This window comes from Carcharhinus amblyrhynchos, chromosome 14 (assembly GCF_965287045.1).
Source record: "Carcharhinus amblyrhynchos chromosome 14, sCarAmb.v2.hapA, whole genome shotgun sequence".
Classification (NCBI taxonomy): Eukaryota; Metazoa; Chordata; class Chondrichthyes; order Carcharhiniformes; family Carcharhinidae; genus Carcharhinus; species Carcharhinus amblyrhynchos.
The window spans coordinates 12,083,049-12,095,288 of record NC_137337.1 but is presented as its reverse complement, the minus strand read 5'-3'; the positions used below and the strand labels follow the sequence as shown (position 1 = coordinate 12,095,288).

General features: G+C 42.1%; 1 protein-coding gene across 1 annotated transcript in view; it reads left to right on the top strand.

Annotated features, from left to right (window-relative positions):
* Positions 1 to 12,240, top strand: part of LOC145352441 (latent-transforming growth factor beta-binding protein 2-like) — a 440,928-nt gene that overhangs the window by 205,527 nt on the left and 223,161 nt on the right. Inside the window, exon 10 of the mRNA XM_080202303.1 lies at positions 10,559 to 10,681. Within this exon, the coding sequence (XP_080058429.1) occupies positions 10,559 to 10,681 (123 nt within the window). The remainder of the gene's footprint in view (positions 1 to 10,558; positions 10,682 to 12,240) is intronic.

The following is a 12,240-nucleotide window of genomic DNA, read 5'->3' as shown; positions in this document are numbered from 1 at the left end:
TTTTTCAGCAATACTGAAGTTCTGTACTAACAGACAATAATTTTTTTCTATGAGCAAGAGACATTTTAGCTTATATAGAAACTATTTTCTTTACATTAGTGAAACAGTCACAATTAATGGGAATGTTGGGTTCAGAATTTGGTACTGGATGTTCAGAGACATTGGGGGAGATTTTCAGGCCTTCCCCAGTATCTTTCTTGTGGTGTGAGGTGTCATGCCGTTGGCCAACAGCAGAATATTCTGGTCCTGCTGCTGTCGATGGAATTTTCCTTTGACTGCACACCCTCACCACCAGAAAACCTGCTAGTGGGGATGCAGCGTCAATGGAATCAGAAGATCCTGGAGATGTGAACAGCGAAAGGTTCCAGCCATTGACATTTTAATACCCTGGAAGGTGTATAATAATGACAGATTAATACACAACATTAATTATTTTCATAACAGGCTTAGTTAACAGATGGCCCCTGTCAGCAACGCTTTATAACTAATTACTTGGTTATACTTTTAACAGTGAACTGAAAGTGTATTGGCTGAAAGTGTCATGGTAAACATCAAAATTTACCACACATATGGTTGGCAGATTTTTGACTGCTGATGTATCAAGATTTTAACCCATTGTATACATGTCTTGCATGAAACTACATTTTAAAGCTGGGGGTGATGCAGGATTTCTTAAAAGAAGAATAATGATTCTGTTGATATTTGACAAAAAGATCAAAGTTCCTGATATCAATAACATAACAATAGAATTGTTACAGGTGGTGAAGAAATATGTGCAAATGCTATTTAATAACATTTATGGCAAAGAGCATGTACCTGAAGATGAGGTTAAAAAAAACAATTTTAATACCAATTTTTAAAAAAGGAAGCAAGAGTGAATGCAGCAATTGCAAATGAATCAGCTTTCTGGGTACTCTGTTATGACTAGCTGAGAAGGGATGAACTGGTTCCCCTTTATTCAGCCTTATCCTGTTCACAGCAAAGTTTTAGGTTTATTTTTTATGAGAATATGTCATTTTCCAAATCGGAATGCGGTTAACTATTTGAGCTGTGAGCAATTAGGAGCCAAACAAGCAACGATTTCTTGAGTCAAAGAGCGAGCCAATTTGTTAATCCTTAAATCCCAAGAAAAATAATAAATTGTGACATCAAGCAAATGGCCTTCGTGCAGTCATTAGGGCCACACACAGGTGACATAAATAAGGGGAGCCCAATAAAGAAAGGTAAAAGAATACATAGTTTAATGTCCTTTCATTGTCTTTGTCCTCAAAGAATTTAAATGATGTAGCCAATTTAAGTTGGCTGGTTTCTTGGATATGGTCAGATGTAGAAGATGATGCTATTATAGGATCATACAGTGCAGAAAAGCCCCTACAGCCCATTGAGTATACACATGAGAAACACTTGACCTCCCACCTAATCCAATTTACCAGCACTTAGGGCCCATAGCCTTGAATGTCATGACTTGCCAACTGCTTGTCCAAGAACTTTTTAAAAGATAGGAGGTAACCCACCTCTACCACCCTCGCAGCAGTGCATTCCAGACTATCACCACCCTCCAAGTAAAAACATTTTTCCTCACATCCCCCCTAAACTTTTTTCGAGGAAGTGACAAAGATGATTGATGAGGGTAGGGCAGTGGATGTTGTCTACATGAACTTCAGTAAGGCCTTTGACAAAGACCCTCATGGCAGACTGGTGCAGAAGATGAAGTCGCATGGGATCAGAGGTGAGGTGGATACAAAACAGGCTCGGTCAAAGAAAATAAGAAGTCTCACAACATCAGGTTAAAGTCCAATAGGTTTATTTGGTAGCAAACGCCACTAGCTTTCGGAGCACTGCTCCTTCATCAGGTTCATATGTCCTGTTCACAAACAGGACATATAAAGACACAAACTCAATTTACAGAATACTGATTGGAATGCAAATCTTTACAGCTAATCAAGTCTTAAAGGTACAGACAATGTGAGTGGAGAGAGCATTAAGCACAGGTTAAAGAGATGTGTATTGTCTCCAGCCAGGACAGTTAGTGAGATTTTGAAAGTCCAGGCAAATCATGGGGGTTACAGATAGTGTGACATGAACCCAAGATTCCAGTTGAGGCCATCCTCATGTGTGCGGAACTTAGCTATCAGTCTCTGCTCAGTGACTCTGCGCTGTCATGTGTCGTGAAGACCGCCTTGGAGAACGCTTACCCGATGATCAGAGGCCGAATGTCCGTGACCATGAGGACAGCCTCAACTGGGATCTTGAGTTCATGTCATACTATCTGGAACTTGTTGCTGGTGAGCTAGTGAAAGCAGATAATGGTAGTGACTTTTAAGGGGCATCTTGACAACTACATGAATTGGATGGGAATGGAAGGATATGGTCCCTTGAAGGGTAGGGGGTTTTAGCTAGGTCGGGCAGCATGTTCGGTGCAGGCTTGGAGTGCCGAAGGGCCTGTTCCTGTGATGAAATCTTCTTTGTTCTTTATTTTTTTTAAACCTCCTGCCTCTCACCTTAAACCTGTGTCCCCTTGTGACTGACCCTTCAACTAACGGTCGCTTCAACTAAGTGGGCCGAAGGGTCTGTTTGTGCTGTAGTGTTCAATGTTCTAAGGGTAAAAGCTCCCTATCCACTCTCTCCATGCTCCTTATAATCTTGAACACCTCAATCAGGTCTTCCCTCAGTCTTCTCTGCTTCAATGAAAACAACTAGCCTGACAAACCTCACCTCATAATTTAAATATTCTATCCCAGGCAGCATCCTGGTGAATCTCCTCTGCACCCCCTCCAGTGCAATCACATCCTTCCTATAATGTGGTGACCAGAAATTCGCACAGTACTTGAGCTGGAGCTTTACCTAAGTCCTATACAGAACATAAGAACGTAAGAACATTAGAAATAGGAGCAGGAGTAGGCCATCTAGCCCCTCGAGCCTGCCCCCCCATTCAATAAGATCATGGCTGATCTGTCGTGTCTCAGTTCCACATTCCCGCCCTCTCCCCATAACCCTTAATCCCCTCGCCTATCAAAAACCTATCGACCCGCGTCTTAAATATATTTTGCGAGGCAGCCTCCACCACTTCAACGGGCAGAGAATTCCAGAGATTCACCACCCTTTGAGTGAAGAAGTTCCTCCTCATCTCCGTTCTAAACCGCCCCCCCTTTATCTTGAGGCTGTGCCCTCTAGTCCTACTGTCCTTTCTGAGCGGGAAGAGTCTCTCCACCTCTATCCTATCCATCCCATTCATCATCTTATATGCCTCAATGAGATCTCCCCTCATTCTTCTAAACTCTAATGAGTACAAGCTTAGTTTATTCAGCATCTCCTCATAGTTCAACCCCCTCAACTCCGGTATCAGCCTAGTAAACCTCCTCTGCACTCCCTCCAAGGCCAAAATATCCTTGCATAAGTGCGGCGACCAAAACTGCACACAGTACTCCAGCTGCGGCCTCACCAGTGCCCTATACAGCTGCAGCAAGACCTCCCTACTTTTATATTCAATCCCCCTCGCTATGAAGGCCAGCATCCCATTCGCCTTCCTGACCACCTGCTGCACCTGCAGGCTGGGCTTTTGCGACTCATGCACAAGGACCCTGAGGTCCCTCTGCACCGTTGCATGCTGCAGTTTTTCGCCATGTAAGTAATAGTCCTTCCTACCATTATTCCTACTAAAGTGGACAACCTCACATTTGCCAACATTAAATTCCATTTGCCATTTCCTGGCCCATTCGCCCAGCCTATCTAGATCCTACATATACAGCTTCAACATGACTTCCCTGCTTTTGTAATCAGTGCCTCAATTAATAAAGGCAAGTGTCCCATATTTCTTTTTCACCACCCTACTAATATACCCTTCCACCCTCACAGATCTGTGGACAAACACTCTAAGGTCCCTTTTGTTTCACAGAACACCCCTAGTGTTGTGCCATTCATTGAATACTTCCTGGTCAAATTACTGTTTCCAAAGTGTATCACCTCACACTTTTCAGGGTTAAATTCCATCTGCCACTTATCTGTCCACTTGACTATTCCACCGATAGCTTATTGTAGCCAAAGACACTCAACCTCACTGTTTACCACCCGGCCAATCCTTGTATCATTCGCAAACTTACTAATCCTACTGCCCACATGGGTCATTTGTGTCATTTATATAAATGATGAATAAAAAGGGACCCTGTGGTATGCTACTGGACACTGACTTCCATTCACTAAAGCAGTCTCCTGTCATCACTCTCTGACTCCTATAACTGAGCCAATTTTGATCTCACTTTATCAAATTACCCTGTATTCCAAGTGCATTAACGTTCTTTACAAGTCTCCCAAGTGTGGTCTTGTTAAAGGCTTTGCTGAAACCCATTAAAACTACAACAACTGCACCACCCTCATCTACACCTGGTCACCTCCTCAAAAAATTCAATCAGATTTGTTTGGCATGACCTCCATTTGATGAAGCCATGCTGACTATGCCTGATCAAGCTTTGCCTCCCGACGTGGAGACTGATGCTCCCCTTCGGAAGTTTCCCCAATAGTTTCCCTATCACTGTGAGACTCACTGGCTTGTAGCTCCCTGGTTTATTTCTATAACACTTCTTAAATAATAGAACCACATTAGCTGTTCTTCAGTCATCTGGCACCTCCCCTGTTGGAGATGCCAGCATTGGACTGGGGTAAGCACAGTGAGAAGTCTCACAACACCAGGTTAAAGTCCAACAGGTTTATTTGGCAGCACTAGCTTTCGGAGTCTCAAATTTCTTCATCAGGTGAGTGAGGACTTGTCCTCCCCTGTGGCCAGAGAGGAATTAAGAATTTGGATCAGAGCCTCTGCAATCTCCTCTCTTGCCTCCTAAAGCCTGGGACACAATTCATCCAGACCCGGAGATGAATCTACTTTTAAGGCTGCTAATGTCTCTAATACAACATTCTTCCCTATGTCAATTTGCTCAAGAACCTCACAGTCGCTTCCTGAATTCCATACCTCTTCCTTCTTCTCTTGGATAAAGACAGATGTGAAGTATTCATTCAACTCTCTACTAATGTCCTCTGGCTGCACCCACAGATGCACCCTTGGTCCCTAATGGATCCTACCCTTTTCCTGGTTATCCTTTTCCCATTGATATACTTATCAAATATCTTGGGATTTCCCCTACTTTTACAGCCAAAGCTTTCTTGTATCCCCCTTTTGCTTTTTCAATTGCTCCACACTGCACTTTCTATACTTCACTAATGCCTCGGCTGATTTGCTCCCTTTATACTTGTTAAATGCCTTTCTTTTCCTTCTATCCTGAATATCTGTCATCATCCATGGTTCTCTGTGCTTGTAACTACTTCCTATCACCCCAGAGAGAACATGCTGGGCTTGTACCCGTCCCATTTCCTTTTGAATGCCCCCAACTGCTCTTCTCTAGATTTCCCCATTAGTAGCTTTTCTCAGTCCATTTTGGTCAGATCCTGCCTTATTTTACTAAACTCCCCTCTCCCCCAATTCAATTTTTTTTTGCAACATGTCTATTTCCTCATTCATAACAAGCTTAAATTGTACCATGTTGTGATCACTATCACTAAAATGCTCCCCACCACCACCTCAGTCACCTGTCTGGCTTCATTCCTCAGAATTAGGTCCAGCACATTGTTGGACCCTTGACATATTGAACTAAAAAGTTCTCCTGTACACATTTCAAGTAATCTACTCCATCCAAACCCTTAACACTATATATAGCCCAGTTAATGTTGGGAAATTTGAAATCACCAAATATAATTATCCTATTGTTATTGTTTTTACACACCTGTCCAAATTGTGCACATTGTACTCCTGAATGTTGCACTGACTTTCTGGCGGGGTGGTGGGGGGGGAGGTCAATAATAAATATCTAACAATGTGGCTGCCCTATTTATTCCTAAGCTTCACCCACAAAGCTAAATTGATGCTCCTTCCAATATATTCACTGGAATTTTACTGCCCTGCCTGCCAGGGAGCACAATGGTAAGGTCCGTTGACCTTGGGCAGGATTTTATGGTTTTGGGATGAGCTTTACTGTAAAATTCCACCTATCATCTTTCTTTAGTTCAGTAACTGACTCCTTAACTATTAATGCAATGGCTCCTCCTCTTTTACCCCCTTCTCAATCTCGCCTGAAGATTCTACATCCCAGAGTGTTAAATTGCCAACCCTGTCCTTTTTTTCAACCATGTCTCTATGATGGCTATTATTTCACACTTCCATGTATCAATCATCGCCCTTTACTCATCCATTTTACCTACAGTGCTCCTGATGTTAACGTAGAGGCCATCCAACCTTGCCTTACTGCCTTGAAAGTTAATATAGCTGCACTCCCTCTGACCTGATTATTTTTACTTTATGACTGTGTACCCTTATCCTGTTACTTGTCTGTGTCCCCTCCCTTTGCTGAAACTCCTTCCAACAGCAAATTTCTGGCAAGGATGTTTGTCTAATTCTGGTTCAGATATAGACCGCCCGTTTGTACAGGTCCCACCTTCCCTAGAAATTGACCCAGTGATCCAGAAATCTAAAACCCTCCCACCTGCACCAACTTTTAAGCCATGCATTAATCTGCACTATTCTATTTATGTGCTTGCTAGCATATGGCATTCGGAGTAATTCAGCGGTTATTACTGTGAGACCTCAGTTCGCTGGTGGATTTTTGTTAGAGTTGGCTTCTGGAACCAAGCAACGCATTGATCAAAGGAGAGCCCTCAGCTTATTCCATCTGTTGGGCACCAACTGTGGCATTTACAATCTCTTCCTAGCAGCTAGCAGCCTTGCCTTGAAATTCGTCATACGTAGTGTAATTTGCAAGAGACTTTTAGTGGATCTGGCTGTGGCACCCATTGTATCAATGTCCAGTACTTTGATATTTAATATCTTTTCCTGTGAAAGTTACAAGTTTTGATGGGTCTCTAGATTATAGCATACGTCTCCCATTTCACATTCCCTTGAGGATGATTTGTTGGTTTCTCACCTTCACTTTGGAATGTAACCTTCCATTTTTAAACAGTTTGTTCTGTCAGATTACAAGAGTTCCAGTCAGTTGAAAGTTGAAAAAGTATATTTTTAAAAATAAATGGGCATAGCATTGTAACAGTAACCACGAAGAATGAAAAACTATGTAAAATTGTTACCACAGGAAGTGCAGGCTGGCTTTAGCATAGATGAAGTAAGATAGATCAACAGTTTTTGATGACAGATTTCAAAGAAACACATTGGATTTTAAGGACAGTGAGAAATCGGGGGGCAGAGTGTTGGGGGGATGGAAAATTATGTCCATAGAATATAACATCCATTGTTAGAAGAATCTAATGGGTACAAAGCTGAATGATCAAAAAAATCTCCAAGACTCTGAGCACTGTTAACGAATAGGAGACAGTAAGCAAATAGTAAGGATAAGTGGGTCTTTTACAAGCTAGCAGGTTACAACTGATGGAGTGCCATGAGGATCAGTGCTGAGGCCTCAGTTATTTACAACCTATATTAATAACTTTGACAAAGACACAGTGAATAATATATCTGAGTTTACACCAGTTACAAAACACAGTGAGAATGCAGGCTTTGAGGAGTCCAAAAAGAGGCCCCAAAGAGACACTGACAGATTAATTGCATGGACAACAAATTATAAGATGGTGCAAAATGGGGAAAGTGTGAGGTTATTCACTTTGGTCATAAGAATAGAAAAGTAGAATTTTTTAAAAGATGTCAAACTTGTAAATGTTGACATTCAGAGGCACATGGGTGTACAAGAACACCATGCAGGCACAGCTAACAGTAAGGAAGGCAAATGACATATTAGATTTGATTGCAATTGGATTGGATAAGGAAGCCTTGCTAAAATTGTGCAAGGCTTTGGTAAGACCACATCTGGGATACTGAGCATAGTTTTGGCCTCCATAAAGAAAGATATACTTGTAATGGTGGCAGTACATCCTTGGGCTTATCATTGACCAGAAACTCAGCTGGACTCACCACATAAAACACAATGGCTATAAGAGGAGGTCAGAGGCTGGGAATACTGTGGTGAGTAACTCGCCTCTTGACTCCCCAAAGCCTGTTCACCTTCTACAAGGCATATGTCAAGAGTGTGATGGAATACTCCCCACTAGCCTGGATGGATGCAGCTACAACAATACTCAAGAAGCTAAACACCATTCAGGACAAAGCAGCCTGCTTGATTGGCACCATATCCATTCTGTCCACCACCGAGGCTCAATAGCAGCAATGTGCACTATTTGTTAGATGCAATGCAGAAATTCACCAAAGATCCTTAGACACATGAAGCTGGTGTACCTTTAAGAATTTTGTTTTTTTAAATGATGTTCTCTGCAGCTATAAGCAGCAAACCCTAGGATGTACTGGCACCCCGTGCCCCAGTGTAGTTGTCAGGACTGGTTTTTGCTTTTGAAAACCAGCATTGATTTGTGTTGGCATGACATCATGCTGATGGCAGGGATGGATGTGCTGTGATTGTACATTACAGCATCAATAGTATGTAACTTATCAGTTCTATAAGAAATAAATGATATATCTATAATAATCTTACCAAAGCCAGTCTTACATCATCATCACCCTTTATTTGCAACATGCTCAAAGTGCCACTCAGTGGCTACAGAGTACAGGACAGTCCAGAAGTATTTTGACTGCCAGCCTAAATGGAGCCTGCTGGTTAATACCCCTGCTACTGGCTAGCTTAATAAGGGAGTTCATAATCTATAAGACCCAAGGTGAGATCTATTAATGCTCCCTGTGGCCACCCTATAATTTTAAGTGCAGTCACTTAATCAACTACTCATTGTGTTTTTTTCTGTTTCCTTTTGATCTCAGTTCCTTCTGGTTTCTGGGATCGGTAACAAATGTTGACTTTGTCAGCAGTGCCAACATTCCATGACGGAATTTAAAAAATCTGTTCAGAAGGCATCACAATTTACTAACCTCATTATTCAGACTGATCTACCAGCCTGAAAGTTTAATTCAACAGAGGTACATAGGGCAGATTTTCACCTTTATTGCCAAGATATTCAGCATCCTCTGGACAAGTGCAGATAGGAAAATCTGGCAAAGAGGATTGCACACTATGAACAGAACACCAGATTTTCTTTCCATTGAAATTGGTGGTTGGAAAAATGGGTGTGGAAAAGGTGTGCAATCCTCTCCTGGAAGATTTTCAATTGGGCCCAGTTACATAGAAACATAGAAAATAGAAGGAGGAGTAGGCCATTCAGCCCTTTGGGCCTATTCTGCCATTCATTTTGATCATGGCTGATCTTCAAATTCAATATCCTGATCCCACCTTATTCCCCCCCACCCCATATCCCCTGATCCCTTTCGCCCCAAGAGCTATATCTAATTTCTTCTTGAAATCACAGAACGTTTTGGCCTCAACTACTTTCTAGTAAATTCCAGATTCATCACTCACTGGGTGAAGAAATTTCTACTCATCTCACTCCTAAAAGATTTTCCTCCTTATCCTCAAAGTATGACTCTTAATCCTGGACTCCCACATCATCATGAACATTCTTTCTGAATCTACCTTGTCTAATCCTGAGTTGAAGTCCAACAGGTTTATTTGGTAGCACGAGCTTTTGGAATGCTGCTGCTTCATCAGGTGAGATGAAGATTTCACATGATGGAGGCGCAGCGCTCTGAAAGCTCACGCTACCAAATAAACCTGTTGAACTTTAACCTGGTGTTGTGAGACTTCTTACTGTGCCCACCCCAGTCCAACGCCGGTATCTGCACATTATAATCTTAACTGACTTCGTCTGTCCTCATATGATAGACTTGCCATCCCAGGAATCTGTCTGGTAAACCTTCGCTGCATACCCTCTAAGGCAAAGACTTTCTTCCTCAGATAAGGACCCTAAGAGTACACATAATATTTCAGATGTGGCCTCACCAATGTCCTTTATAATTGCAGTAAAATATCCTTGATCCTATACTGTCCATTTAATGTTTAAGGTAGAGGTGGTAGAGTTGAAGATGATCCTCTAGTGTCATATTGTGGCTTTTTGAATCATAAATGTTGGTTGCTGAAGAACCAATGTGACCTTGTGTTATATTAACAATCTGCGAAAGGGCTTATTCTGGCTAATATTTAATGAGACCATTTTGTGGGGTGTGGTTGGTGGTGAAGGGTAGAGTTTCTTTACATTTTATTTCTTGAATAAGTACCAAACAGGCAGAACAAGATTTAATTAGGCTGTGCCTGCTGACAGGAATATTTCAGTTTTATTGAGGAGTTTGGAATTACTCAGTACCGGTTGTGCTGATATATCAGTTAATTCAATGCCTTTAGGTGTGCTCTTTCAAGATTTACCAATCTCATATAGTTGTTTTAAAATTGAGTCAAGATGCTACTTGATTTGGGATGGGGTTTTCCAGCCCCCAGTGTGTTATGTAGCAGTGGTGGCAGACTGACATTCGCTACTTCTGGGATCTTCTTGTCTCACTACTGTCAATGGGGTTTTCTGTTGTTCACGCCCTCCATGGCTGGAGAACATGCCAGAAAATCCCATCCATGATTTTTGTGCCCAATAATAAAATGGCCTCTCTTCTTAATCCCAGATATCAATGAATGCCTGATGTCAGGAATGTGTCAAAATGCTAACTGTTTGAACACCAGAGGTAGCTACAGATGTACCTGCAAGCCTGGGTATATGCTGGATACATCGAGGAGCCACTGCATCTGTAAGTAATAATCTGATAGTTCTATGCTATATAAATCAGTCACATGTCTGGATATAGTTAAGACAGAAAGATGTTGATCATCTCAAATTATCAACCAGTTTTGATAATGCGTATCATGTTAAAAGTGATCCAACAGCGCATCTGTGAAAATGTTACACAGAAAATGCTTTGTGAATACAATTTAACTATAGCTTGTGTTCAAGGTATATACCTTTAATACAAAGTTTAAGCCTTGGAAATTTCTACAGTTGAAGGCCCCATTTTTCCAAGGAGAGGCTGGTATATGGATAAGACCCAACTCTGCTAAGAGTACCTCAAGGTTAGGCTGAGATTTTAAATTCCACTTGGAGGGATGTGGGCCACAATCCAAGTCAAAGAATATTCACTATTTGAAAATAAAAATTTCTTCAAAATTGCTTCAGGAGGGTAGGTGGGAATCCAAGGCCAAAATCTCAAGTGGTAATAGTGGGTGTGCACTCGACCTGAAAGAGTATAAAATCTCACAAGATGATGTCGGATGTGCATCCAAAGTCATCAGCAGTATTATGCACGCGGAGGAGGAGGAAGCACGCTTGCTGGCAAATAATCAGCCAGTTAATGCAATTAAAGGGCAATTGAAGGCAATTTTACATTGCTCAGTCAATTTAGCAGTTATCGAATGGGCAGTACGAACAGGTGGCCATTCTGTTTCTTAATTTTTCTCATCTGAGGGTAGGAAAAAATGGGACCAGAGCATTGGCTGTGTGAGTTTTTAGTTAAGGTGAAAATTTCCTAAGAATTTATATCTTTTTCTATTGTTTCTCCTGAAGTATTTGCTTTGTTGTGAGTTCTCTTTGTTTGGTCAACTGTCTTGGAGCATTTCTGTTGAGTAAGTGCATACGACATTGCCATTCCTTTTTTTGGAGATGAGGATTGTACACTCTGCTGGGGTGGTCTTACTGTTAGGAGGAAGAGAGGGGCAAAAGGGAGAAGAGGCCAGGTATCCTTAGGCAGTGCTGTAAGGAGAGACCTCTAAGTGAAGAGGTGCACCCACATGAATGCCGGGCCAGTAGAGAGAGCAAGATGGACGGGATTGCAAAAGACACCACTGTACTGCTGCCAATTGTACAGGCAGCGATCCAGCTACCTCAACATATTTGAGTCTAGTGCTGCAGGCTCCCCTTCTCTCGGGACATCATGATATCATTGTGCCAGATGACTGGGCTGGAGCATGCCTCCAACAACGTTAGTGGGCATCCAAGGCCAGTGGTTCTGACGATCACAGTAGCCCTCAATTTTTCAAGGAGTCAGTGGGGGATCTGTGTGGAGTATCCCAATCAGTCTTTACTGATAGATCTGACTGGGGCAGGCACAGGGTGAGAACATGGAGGCAGACTTCAGGGAGACAGGGACACCTTGATTCAATGCACTTTTAGCTAGGCCACCATGGCTGATTGCAAAGGCCTCTTTCACACACATTTCTCAGGAGGCAATCCCATGACCTCACTGTTGCCTTACAACTTTTGTAATAAAGATTGCCAACCCAGCTGTCTATTATAAGGCACTCTTGAGGCCTGCAC